Source organism: Podarcis erhardii (genome assembly GCF_964252035.2).
Source record: "Podarcis erhardii genome assembly, chromosome: 2".
Classification (NCBI taxonomy): domain Eukaryota; kingdom Metazoa; phylum Chordata; class Lepidosauria; order Squamata; family Lacertidae; genus Podarcis; species Podarcis erhardii.
The window spans coordinates 76,717,870-76,730,735 of NC_138498.1; the positions used below are offsets into that span (position 1 = coordinate 76,717,870).

Sequence of the window (12,866 nt, forward strand, 5' to 3'; positions counted from 1 at the left end):
GTAGGTTTTCATTCCACATTGTGGGAAGTGACAGAGACAGGATGTTTTTATTACTGTGTTTCCATGATGTAGGATTTTTGTCCTCTGTTCTTTCTCTTTGCTGTCTGATGCTGAAGAGGAAGGAACTGAGTTACGATGCTCTGAGTGTATATATGTAAATAAACGTAGATTAGCCAAATTGCTGTGCTACTGAGTCTGAACACTGCCTGCCTATACTCTGCTGATCCTGAAGTGTGCTGATGCCTCTTGGTATTAGTCACTGTGATGTTCGTGCTGGAGAAAGCTTTTGAATCTCCCGAAAGACCAACCAGGAAGGAGAGAACATGCCAGTCGAGCATGTGTCTCTGCCGGACTCCTACTCATGTGTAGGACCTCCTGACAATTAGGGTGTATCATCAGCAGTCTTCTGGGAGTTAAATAAAATCTATGTAATTTTTAAAGAATATCTCCCAATTCCTTGCCAAAGTTGAATGGAAAGGAGGTTTTGTCCAAAGACTGTTCATCTTTCATAATGTTGTCCCACTGCTATTTCACAGTGTCTATAGGGGACAGTTAAAAGGAGACAGTAATAGTTTACAAATTAGTAATAGAATACCTTTTCTACGGTTTCTCCAGAAAACAATGGTTTCTCAAATAAGGTGAGTTGTCTACTAGCAATTTTGCTAATTGCCCTAATCACAAAACTTTAAATAATCGTGCAGCCAGGCTCTAAATGACTTAAGTATATACTCAGCAAAAGCATCCACTAAACTCTGCAGGCATTCTGTCTAAACTGCTTGGAATAAATGATTATGAGACACCCTCTCTCCATTAACTTAAGTGTTGGTTACATTTCAAGTTGATTTTAGAGTACTTGGTTACCTGATCTAGTTTTCGTCCGTCCATTGAGCCACTGATATCTATAATGAAAACAACATTCTTGGGCAAATGTGAAACATTTTGTGGTGCAAAGAAATGTACAAAGTACCCGTTGACCATCTGCAAAACAAAAACAAAAACAAGTGTTGGATGACATTGCAATCACATCCACTGGCACATCAGTTCACATCAGTTCTCTTTACCTGTAAATTGCCTGGGGTTTCTCTGTTCACATCGTATTTTATGACAAAATCTCCACTCAACAGTGTTGTTTGACAATCTACACAAGTTCGCTGTTGGTCCATGGTAGGCTTGAAAGAAACATGACCCTGAAAGCACAAGCATCCATCCATGTGAAATTTTAACAAACGGTTATGAAAGGTTTTTTGTTCTTCACCTGGCGTTACTGTTGAAAACATGAACAATAACATTGCAAGAGAATAAGTACCTTGAAGATTAAATACTCTGAAAGTACAAGGCAAAGCCACAAATAAACATCTAGCCCAGACCTCCCATTAATTATTGCTGTCTCAAGTTTAGTGAACATTTTTAGTGCTGTGGAACTGTCCTTATGTATCATTGTAAAACATACCTTTTTCCCTGAGAAAGACTTATGTATGACTGGTAACAAGTCATTGGTGATGAAAGATCCTTCTGCGTCCAGAAAGCTGATGCCCTGGGGCTCGAATATGTTTGCCTCGATCTGAAATGTTAATTTGAATAATGCTGTAATTGACAAAGTCACAGATACTACAGTTCGGAGGGAGTTAAGCATCTTAACTACAGCAAACACCCTTGCAGCAAAGAGAAGTAACTCAGAACCAATCACCTATCTTCTTTAACAAGATGCATCCAGTTCTTTGAGCTTTCGTCACTCATTTAATACAATTTTGGCAAACTTTTACAACAGTTCCATTTGATATAATAGGTACATTACCTCAAATTTATTGACAAGCTGCTTCGGGTTTACTTTTAGAAACAATTCATATTTTCCAAAGGTTCTCTTCAATAGCTCCTCATATTGCAGCTGAAAAGTGACTTTGCTGGCTGCTGCAATGTTGACTGAAACACTGAATTTTTCAGTTTTTCTTCCAGAAGCCCTTCACAGGTTAAAAAGAAGTTTGTTACAAGATTAACAGCATTAATGTTACAAAAGTAACAATCCCCTTGAAACCCTTAGATCTGTAAACTTTTTTTAAAAAATCCAAATCTCCAGGGCCTGATGAGCTTCACTAAGGAGCTTGTGGGTGTTAACACAGAGGCTCTGTCTATAATCTTCTTGGATAATTCTTGGAGCACAGGTGAGGTCCCTGCAGACTGGAGATGGACAAATGTTGTACCTATCTTCAGAAAGTTGCGGGGGTGGGGGAGGGGAGAAGACCCAGGTAACTATCAATCAGTCAGTTTGACATTAATATCAGGAAAGGTCAAAGAACAGATAATTAAACAGTGAGTCTGTGATCACTTAGAAAAGGATGCAGTAATTGCTAAAGCCCAGCATGGGTTTCTCAAAAACAACTTGTGCCAGACAAATCCAATTTCTTTTTTTGAGTCGAGTTACAAGCTTGGTGGATTAGGAGAATGCTGTGGACATAGATCTCAAGGAGGTTCACAAAATAAGAATGAAAAATATAAACACAAAAACCACATAGATGACCCTCAGGGTCCCTCCCCACTCTATAATACTATGATTCTATGAGTGTAAATAAACTATCAGGATATGGAAGGGTCTCACTCTCACTTTACAAGACCTGCAGTCTGTCCTCTTGAAACTGCCTTTTGATACTGTTGCTGGGCAGCCTCTTTTTCCTTTATTGTTCCAGGGTAGGTGACACCATCAATAGTCCTAGAGAAGAAACAGCAGGTAAATATCTGAACTTCTATGCAGATATCTGAAAATAATTTCATTGGCCTTCTTTGTGACTTATCAAGTAAATCACATTGCCTCCCTCCACATTACAGTTTACAGGACTTCGTCTTTTTCTGGGTACATTGTACATTTGTTTAAACGATGAATGTTTTCAACTGTCTTAAGCCAGGGGCATCCAGTGTGGTGACTTTTCAATGTTGTTGGATGCCAGCTGTCATCATCCCTGACCTTTGGCCATGTTGTTGAAGTCTGATTGGAGGCTGAGACCAACAACAATGCTGTTAATACACCCAACACTCCTGGGTTAGGTGTATTAAATACCATGTAGTAGAATATTAATTGTTTTGCAGTCAAAGAGGAAGGGTCTGAGCTCAGAGTACTTGCTTTCCATGCTTAAACCCCAGGCTCAATCCCTGCACTGAGTTCTGTCTGAAACCCTAGAAAGCTCCTACCAGTTAGTAGTCAACAGTGGGCTAGATGGAAAGAAGCTTCCTGGGTTCCTCTGAGAAGGAAGGGACGGCTATTACCCCAAAGAAGACTTTTGATGAACTCATGTGCCAATGTAGCTGAGCAGTAGCAGCTGGTGTGATGGGACAAACCCACAGATCCACCCTCCTAACACTGGCACTGGCACAGCTCTCCTGAACAGTGCTAGACAGCACAGTGGCAGAGCTTTGCAGCTGAAACAATAAAATGCATTGTTCTGTTATTGCGCATAAGTGCCTTTGTTCACAGGAAGCTTGAGGTAGAGCTGCCTTCCCTGAGCTGGTGCCCTTCAGAGGTTTTTTTGACTACAACTTCCATCATATTGGATCATTGTCACCAGGTTGGTAAATGTTACGCTAAGTATTGTATGAGGAAACTGTAGTTTTTACCAAATATGCAGTCATGAGGAAAACTCATTCCACATAGAGGGCTCGTTGTTAAAACAGTGTTGGGTCAAGTATTGGACAAGTTGAAAGAAAAGTGCAGAGGAGGAAAATTTAACCCACCAGCTGAGCAACTGCAGACATTTACTCAACACATTTACTGCAACAATTTTCCTATCACATGTGAAATCCAAGTTGCAACGTGCCTTGACCAGTCATTGTGAGGGGAGAAACATCACAGATATATTTTCAGGGCCACGGAGCCTATTTGTAAACTAACCATCACCCTTTAACTAAAGAAATCAGATGGAAAGCAAAGAAAATAATGAAACACCAATTATTTTAAGTCTCCGAAGACTGAGTTGTATTGTGCTCAATTCCTCAAGACAGTTGTTTAGAATGTAAGTTGTACTCACATGGTGAAGTTGGTGATGAAAGCCGTCTTTGGAAGCTCCACATCAAATAAGGCTTCCTTGGACACATTGGCACGATTGACAGCTCGACTAGTGATGACATTGTGGGAAAATCGGGAGGTAACGAAGCACTCAATTTTCAGGCTGTAAATATCTATTCCATCAGTGATCTGGAGAGACAGAGAAACTAAAAATCACCACCATTTGTTTGATGCAATAGTGAAACAATAACCAATCAGAATTTGAATGAGCAAGATATGTATAAATCAAATATTTATTTCAGTACACCGTTTTAATCCCTCAACGTGGAACAGTAATGAAACAGTAGATAGAATTATCACTCATTTTCTTGATATTTTTGATACAAAAGATGGAATAACATTATCCTCACTACTATATTGGCAAAGTGCTACTGTTATATTTTTATTTTTATTTATTAAATTTGTATACCACCCTATGCCCCTAGATCTCAGGGAGTCTTTAAACCTCCTTTGTTGACCACTAGCATTGCGCTTTCCATTTTTATGTTCAGAATAGAGTAGTTGCTTTGGAAGATGATAATCAGGCAACCAAACAACATGACCAGTCCAACAAAGTTGATGCTGAAGAATCCTTGCTTCAACACTAGTGATCTTTGCTTCTTCCAGCACACTGGCATTAGTTCACCTGTCTTCCCAAGCCAGTCTAGCTCCTCCCCCTTTTCAGGGTGAACAGAGTGGATCCTGCTGAGGTACTCAATTGCCTTATTCCTTGAATCAGAACAACTGAATCTGTATCCACTGACCATGTGCTGGTTCATGACTAGGGGCTTCCAGATTTCATGGACTGGGGTTTAGGATGGGTTTTTGGAAGACACCTTGCGTGAATTTGTTTTATGTGTGTAGATCAGTTGACCAACACACAGTCTTTGCAGTGTCACAATGACTGGTAGATTCTTATCTGCTGCAGCCTTTATCCACCTTCACAGCCATTGTAACATACCACTTGCTATCTTTCGCCTGTTCTGCCATTGAGGACTTCTTGGATCATTCTTTGTCTAGCTCTTTCCCTTTGACCTTACTGCCTTGGGTGACCCTGCTGGGAGTACAAGACTCTTGACAGCTTCACTCACAAGGGTCGTAGGAATGGGCAATCCCACTCACCACAACAAGTTGATGATCCAGTGAGTGAGTCATTATTGGTGCCTGTTATTGGACCCACACAGAAACATTACAGTGTGAAGTAGCTCTGAGGAGGAGAGGTATTACTTGATTGTCAATATTGCTAACTATTACTTCAGAGAGGAATTGTAGAGACTATCAGGAGTCAAGTGACAAGCTTAACCTTGCTCTTGAGTGCTTATTCTATCTAAGGAGAAAAACTCTCCTAGTATAGCAGATCCTTCATTTGATTCCCCCCACTCCACTCCATTTTATTTTTATTTTTGTTACTTCAAAACCATTGCAGTGGCTCAGATTTTGATAAGAAAGGGAGTTGTTGTTAACCTTTCATCACTTCCTAGTTGCCCAATACGCATAATACACATGTGTACTTTGGGTCCTGTACATGCAGCAAACCCCCAACTTATCCCCAAAAGAAAAAGGAACTTAGTCCTGATTTTTTGTTTGTTATTCCTGCTTGTTTATTTAACCCCTTATTTCTACATACCCTTTCCCCTGTCCTTGATTTATTAAGCAACTTAGGCAAATATGCTGAACAAAGTTTGATTGCAGCATTACATTTCAAAAACATGCATTCTTTCTACAATTCAGGGAAACCCAAATTGACTGAAGGCATTGATTCCCAATCTCCAAATGCTGTTGGACTACAGCTGTCATCATCCTTGACCACTGACCATGAAACTTTCCTATCTTGCATTGCAAATTCCATATCTTGAAATAATTAGCAGGGCTAAGAGCATTAATATTTAAAACAGAACCAATGTAATAATAATAAGTGTTGTCATTAATGGGATGTACCTATAACTAAGGGGTTAACTAGCCTTTCTTTGTTCAAGGGCCACAATGCCAGCAGTGGGAGTATCTCCACATACATGCACGACACATGCCGCATACATGCAGACCACAGACACTCAGCACACATACAACACACAAACTCAAGAGGTATGCAGGCATAGAGCACTCCACTCTCTCACAACACACACATAGTCACACACTTATACATATACTTTGCACACAAACACAAACATACATGCACATACAAACAACCAGCATTTTCTGCCGTCCCTATTGGGGTGGAGATGACTGAAAAATGCTGCCAAGGGCAAGCAGAGGGCTTGTCTCCAATAAGAGTGCTGTGCTGCTTAGCACTGAGATCAGGAGGCAAAATCCCACTGCTTGCTCTTTAAGAGTAAAAGGCAGCATCTCCCCCACTCTCAATGGGGTGGTGGTAAAGATCAAGCAGAGGGCTTCTCTCTGATCAAAGCGCTGTGGTGCTTAGTGCTAAGCTGGGAACCCCTTTGCTTGCTCTTTACAGAGGATTTCTAAGGAGTGTGCAGATGAATATTTTTATTTTTATTTTAAAAAAACCTTTTATTGATTTTCAGACTTGCATCCTAGGACATATCATTATTGACAAGCAGTACAAAATACAAAAAAAGGGGACATCATATTAATTAAACATATTATCTTCATACCAGATACTGAAGGTGGTGGTGGTGGGGTCACAACCAAATGGTCTGTGGAAAGGCAGAGATATTTTGTGTCCTGATTTCAGTGCTGAGTTTGGGAAATTAAACACTAAAAACCAGGCAGAGCACGTTATCTCCCCTCAGGCTATCCTCCCCTATACGCCAAGAACAACCTAAGTTTAAAAATAAGACAAGTACTTACAGTATTTGCAACATTTCTTTTCTGTAAAGAAAAAACAAAATAATAGGTTTCATTATTACCATATTCATTTGGAAATGCTCACACTAATAGGTGCATTTCAGTTTATTAGCCCTCATCAAGCCCATCACTGACTCCAAGCATTTGTCCACTATATTCTGAGGGTTCGTTCTGATCATTCTGGAGACTAGGTGCAGAAGAGATGGGGAAAATAGGAAGCTGTCTTATACCAAGCCAGACCATTGGTCCATTTAGCTCAGTATCATTTAACCTTACTGGAAACAGGTCTGCATGGGTTCAGACAGCAGTGTCTCCCAACCTTTCACCACTCAAGATGGAACATGGGCATTACAAGACTAGCAGCGGGGCCTCTACTGATCTGACTTACCCATTATCTGAATTGTAACCTACAGTGCAACCCTATCTTCTCAGAGGTAAGTCCCATGGAATTCAATGGGCCTTACTCGCACAGAAGTGTGTACAGTGGTACCTCGGGTTACATACGCTTCAGGTTACATACGCTTCAGGTTACAGACTCCGCTAACCCAGAAATATTACCTCGGGTTAAGAACTTTGCTTCAGGATGAGAACAGAAATCGTGCTCCAGCAGCACGACAGCAGCAGGAGGCCCCATGAGCTCAAGTGGTGCTTCAGGTTAAGAACAGTTTCAGGTTAAGAACGGACCTCCGGAATGAATTAAGTACTTAACCCGAGGTACCACTGTATAGCATTTCAGTTTTAGATGCTTATAATGCCAATGGACACACCTGGCATCTAGGGATCCTTTGAGTACAAGAGATAATATCTAGGATATCTAGGAGTCTACTTTGAAATGAGAAATAATCCATACATCACTCTGTTTTTGTCCTAGGGATATTCATGCACTGGAAGAATTACATTTACACTTGCAGAGCCCTGCCCCGAAGCCTTTCGATGGCATTTCAATGCCAACACGGGATTGTTTGTATCAATCCTATGATTTCAATCACTGCTTCTTTGTATTCTTACCTTGATGTTTCTGATATTAGAGATTAAAAAATCGGATGTTCCAAGTGCAGGAATCAGTGCCAACAGAGTACAAAACAGGAGCTGGTTCCCCATGGTCAAAGAATGAATAAGAAAGCAGGAAGGATGAGCAGCCTTATAATCCATTTTGCAACAAGTTAATAGGTAACCAAAGCCGCAAATATTTATATATGGCTTTGTCAAGGATTGCTGGGTCTCCAGCATCGCAAGGTCAGAGGTTCATGTCCTGAAGCTGACAAAGGCAAAAAATTGAGCTGGTGTTGAGACAAAATTTAAGTGTGCCAGTGTGGTGTAGTGGTTAAGAGCGGTGGACTCGTAATCTGGGGAACCGGGTTCGCGTCTCTGCTCCTCCACCTGCAGCTGCTGGGTGACCTTGGGCCAGTCACACTTCTCTGAAGTCTCTCAGCCCCACTCACCTCACAGAGTGTTTGTTGTGGGGGAGGAAGGGAAAGGAGTTTGTTAGCCGCTTTGAGACTCCTTCGGGTGGTGATAAAGTGGGATATCAAATCCAAACTCTTCTTCTTCTTCTTAAGTGTAGGATCTTGAGGTGTCTTTTCAGTGCAGATTTTTGGGCTGTGCCCACACGTGTCAAAATTTGGCTGTCTTTCCAGCTCAACCCCACAGCCTCCTCATCTTCAAAAATGAAGCAGGGAAAATGAAGAAAAGCCAAAGGGGAGGCAAGTGCCTGTACCTTTGGTATTCTTGTTTGCTCCCAGGCTGAGGGAGGTAGTTGAACCTAGCTGCAGAGTGAGCTGTGGAGAGGACAGTGGGGCTCACTGGTTGATGACTTGGGCTGCATACATGATGCCCTCTTTGCCACAGGCCCACTGGACAAGGCTGTTTGACACATTTCCAACAGCTACCCTGGGATCTCACCTAGAAGTTCCCTTCTGTAGGCAGCCATCTTACCACAGGGAGCTGAGGGCCACGTGGCTGTGTCCTGGGTGCCCCTGTCTGTCACATTAGCCAGCTCACTGTGAGTTCACCAGTGTTTTCATTGGGTGTCCCATGTGTCTCCCTCTCTTGTGTTACGTATCATTTGGGGTCCCTGCAGGATGTTTGGATAAAAGTATGGTTAGCGGTCTGCTCTCTATGCAGCTGGTGGCAATTGCTGAAAGCATTTCTAGATGCCCTTTGAACCTAGCCTCACCCTTGAGGAGCTGGGATTGAAGTGCGCATGGCGTCGTCACTCCGGCCTCCCTGAGCCACTTTGTGATCCTTGCAAGGTGGCGCAGGAGAGACTCAGTGAGGGCGGTGTGAGCAGCGCCCCCAAAACATGTGCTTGGGGCGATTGCCCTGACAGCACCCCACGATATGCCCCTGCCTTCAGGTCTTGGAGTGGAGAAAGAAAAACAATCTGATCCTGGCATTCTAGTTTCTTCACGAAAAAAGAGCGAGAAATTCCTCAAATGCAGGAATACTGCCATACTCTGTCCAGATCGCTCAGACTCATGTCTGTTCTGATGCAGTTAAAATAAAATATTGTTAAACATTAAGGACATCTAAACATCTCCATCGTCTTTTCAGTGCCTATTGAAGACCTTCCCCCCCCCCCTAACAATTTTCCCAATAACTTTTTCAACTGGGGATTTTTATCCCAGTAACTGCATGGAATTTGGATGGTTTAATATATGAAATTGTTTTCATTTTGGATGTTATTATTCTTAATCACTTTGCAGTGTTTCATAGGAAGCAATTCATAAATGGAATTCAGTAAATGCCTAAATAAGAACATCAAAAACATTTAAAAACTGTCACATATCTTCACAGCTAACTGTCACATACCTTCACAGCAAGGTTGCTATATTTTCTGGGCATATCATCTGCATACTGCAGACTTCAGGTTGGAAAGGAGCTCTGGCCTCATATTGCAGGTTGGAGTGGCTTATGACAGCCTTGCAGTGTAGTTCTTGCTGAATACTGTAGGTTGAGGGGTCAGGCTGAGAGAGTAGTTTATAACAACCCTGTATTCTAGTGCTGTTACCTCCATGTTACATGTCGGCATTGGATTGTGACATTCATGAATACTGTAATGTGGTTCACTGGTTTACGTTTATTACAACTTGGGAAGGAGGAGAGAGAGAGAGAGAGAGAGAGAGAGAGAGAGAGAGAGAGAGAGAGAGACTTACAGCAGCTCTGCAACCACTCTGAATATGACAGGTCAGAGGGGCGGCTGAGACTAGCTTAGATTTCCCACCCTCACTAGTATCAGAAGGTCTCATACTCCACTGACTTGCATTCAAATAGGTTCTGCTTTTCAGAAACTCCCCCCACATTGCCCCCCAGTTTTGTTCTTTAAATAAACCAGTGGAACCTAGGAAGAGCAGAGGTCCCTCTCTTTGCTGCCATTGTGGGGTGTTTTTTTGGGGGGTGGGGGGAATTTGTTGCCAAGTCACAAATGAAGAGAAATTTTAGATTTGTCCCTTGATTTCTATGGACAGCTTTTAAAAGGTCTATGGACAATGGGGAAGAAGTTTGTGTTTGTGTGATAAAGAACACAAGATTGCTAGAGAGAAGAAAAAGAAAAGCCAGGAGGGGAAACATAACCATTTTGGCTAGTAGCCATTTATTGCTTTATCCTTCCTGGGAGGCTTGAGTGGCGCTGTGGTCTAAACCACTGAGCCTCTTGGGCTTGCTGATCAGAAGGTTGGTGGTTCAAATCCCTGCGACAGGGTGAGCTCCCATTGCTCGGTCCCAGATCCTGCCGAGTAGCAGAGCAAGGTCAGGTGGTACCCAGTGTGGAAAATTTATTGTCAACCCCCCCCACACACACATTGAATTATTATTATTATTTGCCTGCAACAATGGGTTGACTTTATTTCATGGGGGGGGGAGTAAAGTTGTTGAGCTTTTACAGAACCAACCTTTTTTTGGGGAGGGGGGACATTGCGTGCCTTGTGGCGAGGAGCCTGCTGGCCGCCATACACCTGAGGGAGAGCCGCTGGGCGGACTCTCACAACTGTTGACTGCCGCACAGCATTTTGTCATCCCCCTCAGAGGTGGCACCCGGGGCACACCGCGCCCACCTTGTGATGTCTCTGCTGCTGCCAACCTAGCAGTTTGAAAGCATGCCAGTGCAAGTAGATAAATAGTTACTGCTGTGGCGGAAAAGTAAACTGCATTTCTGTGCGGTCTGGCTTCTGTCTCGGTGTTCCGTTGCACCAGAAGCGGTTTAGTCATGCTGGCCACATGACCCGGAAAGCTGCCTGTGTCCATCCAAGTTTATGGCCATCACTGCCTCTTGTGGGAGTGAGTTCCACATGACTTTGAGCTGCATGAAGAAGTACTTTTAAAAATATCTGTCCTGAAGCTTTAAACGTTCTGCTTCATTGGATACCCACAAGGTTTAGTGTTATGAGGGAGAAAAACTTCTCTAGCCACTTTCTCCAGGCCATGCATAATTATATAAAGGTCTGCCATGTCACCTCTTACCCTTTCTATAATCAAGTAAGTCCCAAATGTTGCAAACTTTCTCCATAGGGGACTCACTCCATCCCCACAATCTTTTTGGTTGCCCTTTTCTGAACCTTTTCCAACTGCTTTGAGGTGAAATGACCAGAACAGCATACACATTTGGCAGGCAAACATCTTGCAAATGTACTACATTTGGATTATCTATTGGCTTTAGCTAAACAGACATTTGACCTCCTCAATGTTCCTTTAAGAGAAGCACAAAGGTCTTCATGTATAGTGAGGCATCTGATCAAGGCCTGTATTTTAAAATGAGCTTAAAGATATATTTGCAAATGTTTCATGCCAGGCAGAAACCAGCTGGCTAAGTACTTTGGCAGTTGTTTATCTTCTGAACAAGGCCCCCCCTGATTTATAGCAGTAGCAGGAGACAAGTTTCTCAAAGTCGTAAAAGGGAATTACAGGCTGGAAGCAAATGTTACACTGACCCTACATATTACAGAATACAATCAAGCTGCAAAAACACTAATTAAGAGTTGGTAAATAGTAAGATTTATTGTTTAACAGAAAATAATACCATGTGCCTCCCATCAGACTCTAGCCATATTTTCCTAAGGTTTAAGGCAATAAATTTTGGGGAAGAGCTAATGGGAAAAGCAGCTGGCTGGGAAAGGGGGGTGTAACCTGAAGAGGCTTCTTTTAAAGCTGTTTTTTTACTGAGTTCCTTTTTACTTTGCAAAGGCCTTTTCTTCTAAAAAGCTATCTATGTTATGTATGAAATTTGTTGGCTTAATGTAATTAGGCGAAGGATTTACAAAGTAAGAAATGTTAGATTCTTATTTCATTGATAGTGTGCAAGAATGTGAACCCAAGATCTCTGTTTAGATAGAATTTAATACCACGAGCCATTTGTTTTAGCCATTTGTTTTGGAATGCAGGGGCAACAGGGGCAAAAGGTGATCTGGTAATTAAGGTGCCTTGTCAAGGCAAATGTAAGATATATGGCTACTTGTCTGCCATTTATGGATAGAAGGAAATATAGCTCTTTATCTCCCATAAAAGGTAATAGGAAATGGGTGTATCTTTTATGATTGGTTCTAGCAAACAGCCCATAGGAATTTCAACCAGGCTGATTGGACAGAGGCAGCCAAAGGAGGAGCAAGGGGGCTGGGTTGAGGAAATATAAGTGCTGGCCATCAGGGCTGGAGGGGGCAGAGCCTTGGTAACCATATACCACTGTGCCTATCATTTATTTGTCTGACAAATAAATTATTATTTTAATTTCTCTATTGCTGCGTTGAATATTTCATTCCAGCTAAGCGTTAACCACAAGCAGGGTGCTACAATAGCTTTTCAGAAATACCATTGATCAGAAGTGTGCTTCGGAAGAGGAGCTGTGTGGGGATTGTTTGGAACTCTATGTGAGTACAGTCTTGGATGAGGACGGCTCTTTTGTATATGTAGTTTTGCAAGCCTAATGCTTTGAAGCTGTTCCAATGGATTAGGGCAAAGTCTTTCTTAAATGTTGATTTAATGGCTCCTTTGGCACTCATGAATGACTGTAGCTTGGTGGCAGAGGGCCTGCTTTGTA

At 42.2% G+C, this 12,866-nt stretch overlaps 1 protein-coding gene across 1 annotated transcript in view; it reads right to left on the bottom strand.

The window, feature by feature from the left end:
- The window catches only part of LOC309336386 (inter-alpha-trypsin inhibitor heavy chain H3-like), a gene marked incomplete at its 5' end in the record, with an annotated part of 66,655 nt that overhangs the window by 24,406 nt on the left and 29,383 nt on the right, over window positions 1-12,866 (bottom strand). The window contains 8 exons of the mRNA XM_081852002.1: window positions 862-978; window positions 1,062-1,187; window positions 1,451-1,561; window positions 1,796-1,958; window positions 2,600-2,704; window positions 4,014-4,180; window positions 6,842-6,862; window positions 7,847-8,083. Coding sequence (XP_081708128.1) covers window positions 862-978; window positions 1,062-1,187; window positions 1,451-1,561; window positions 1,796-1,958; window positions 2,600-2,704; window positions 4,014-4,180; window positions 6,842-6,862; window positions 7,847-8,083 — 1,047 coding nt within the window. The remainder of the gene's footprint in view (window positions 1-861; window positions 979-1,061; window positions 1,188-1,450; window positions 1,562-1,795; window positions 1,959-2,599; window positions 2,705-4,013; window positions 4,181-6,841; window positions 6,863-7,846; window positions 8,084-12,866) is intronic.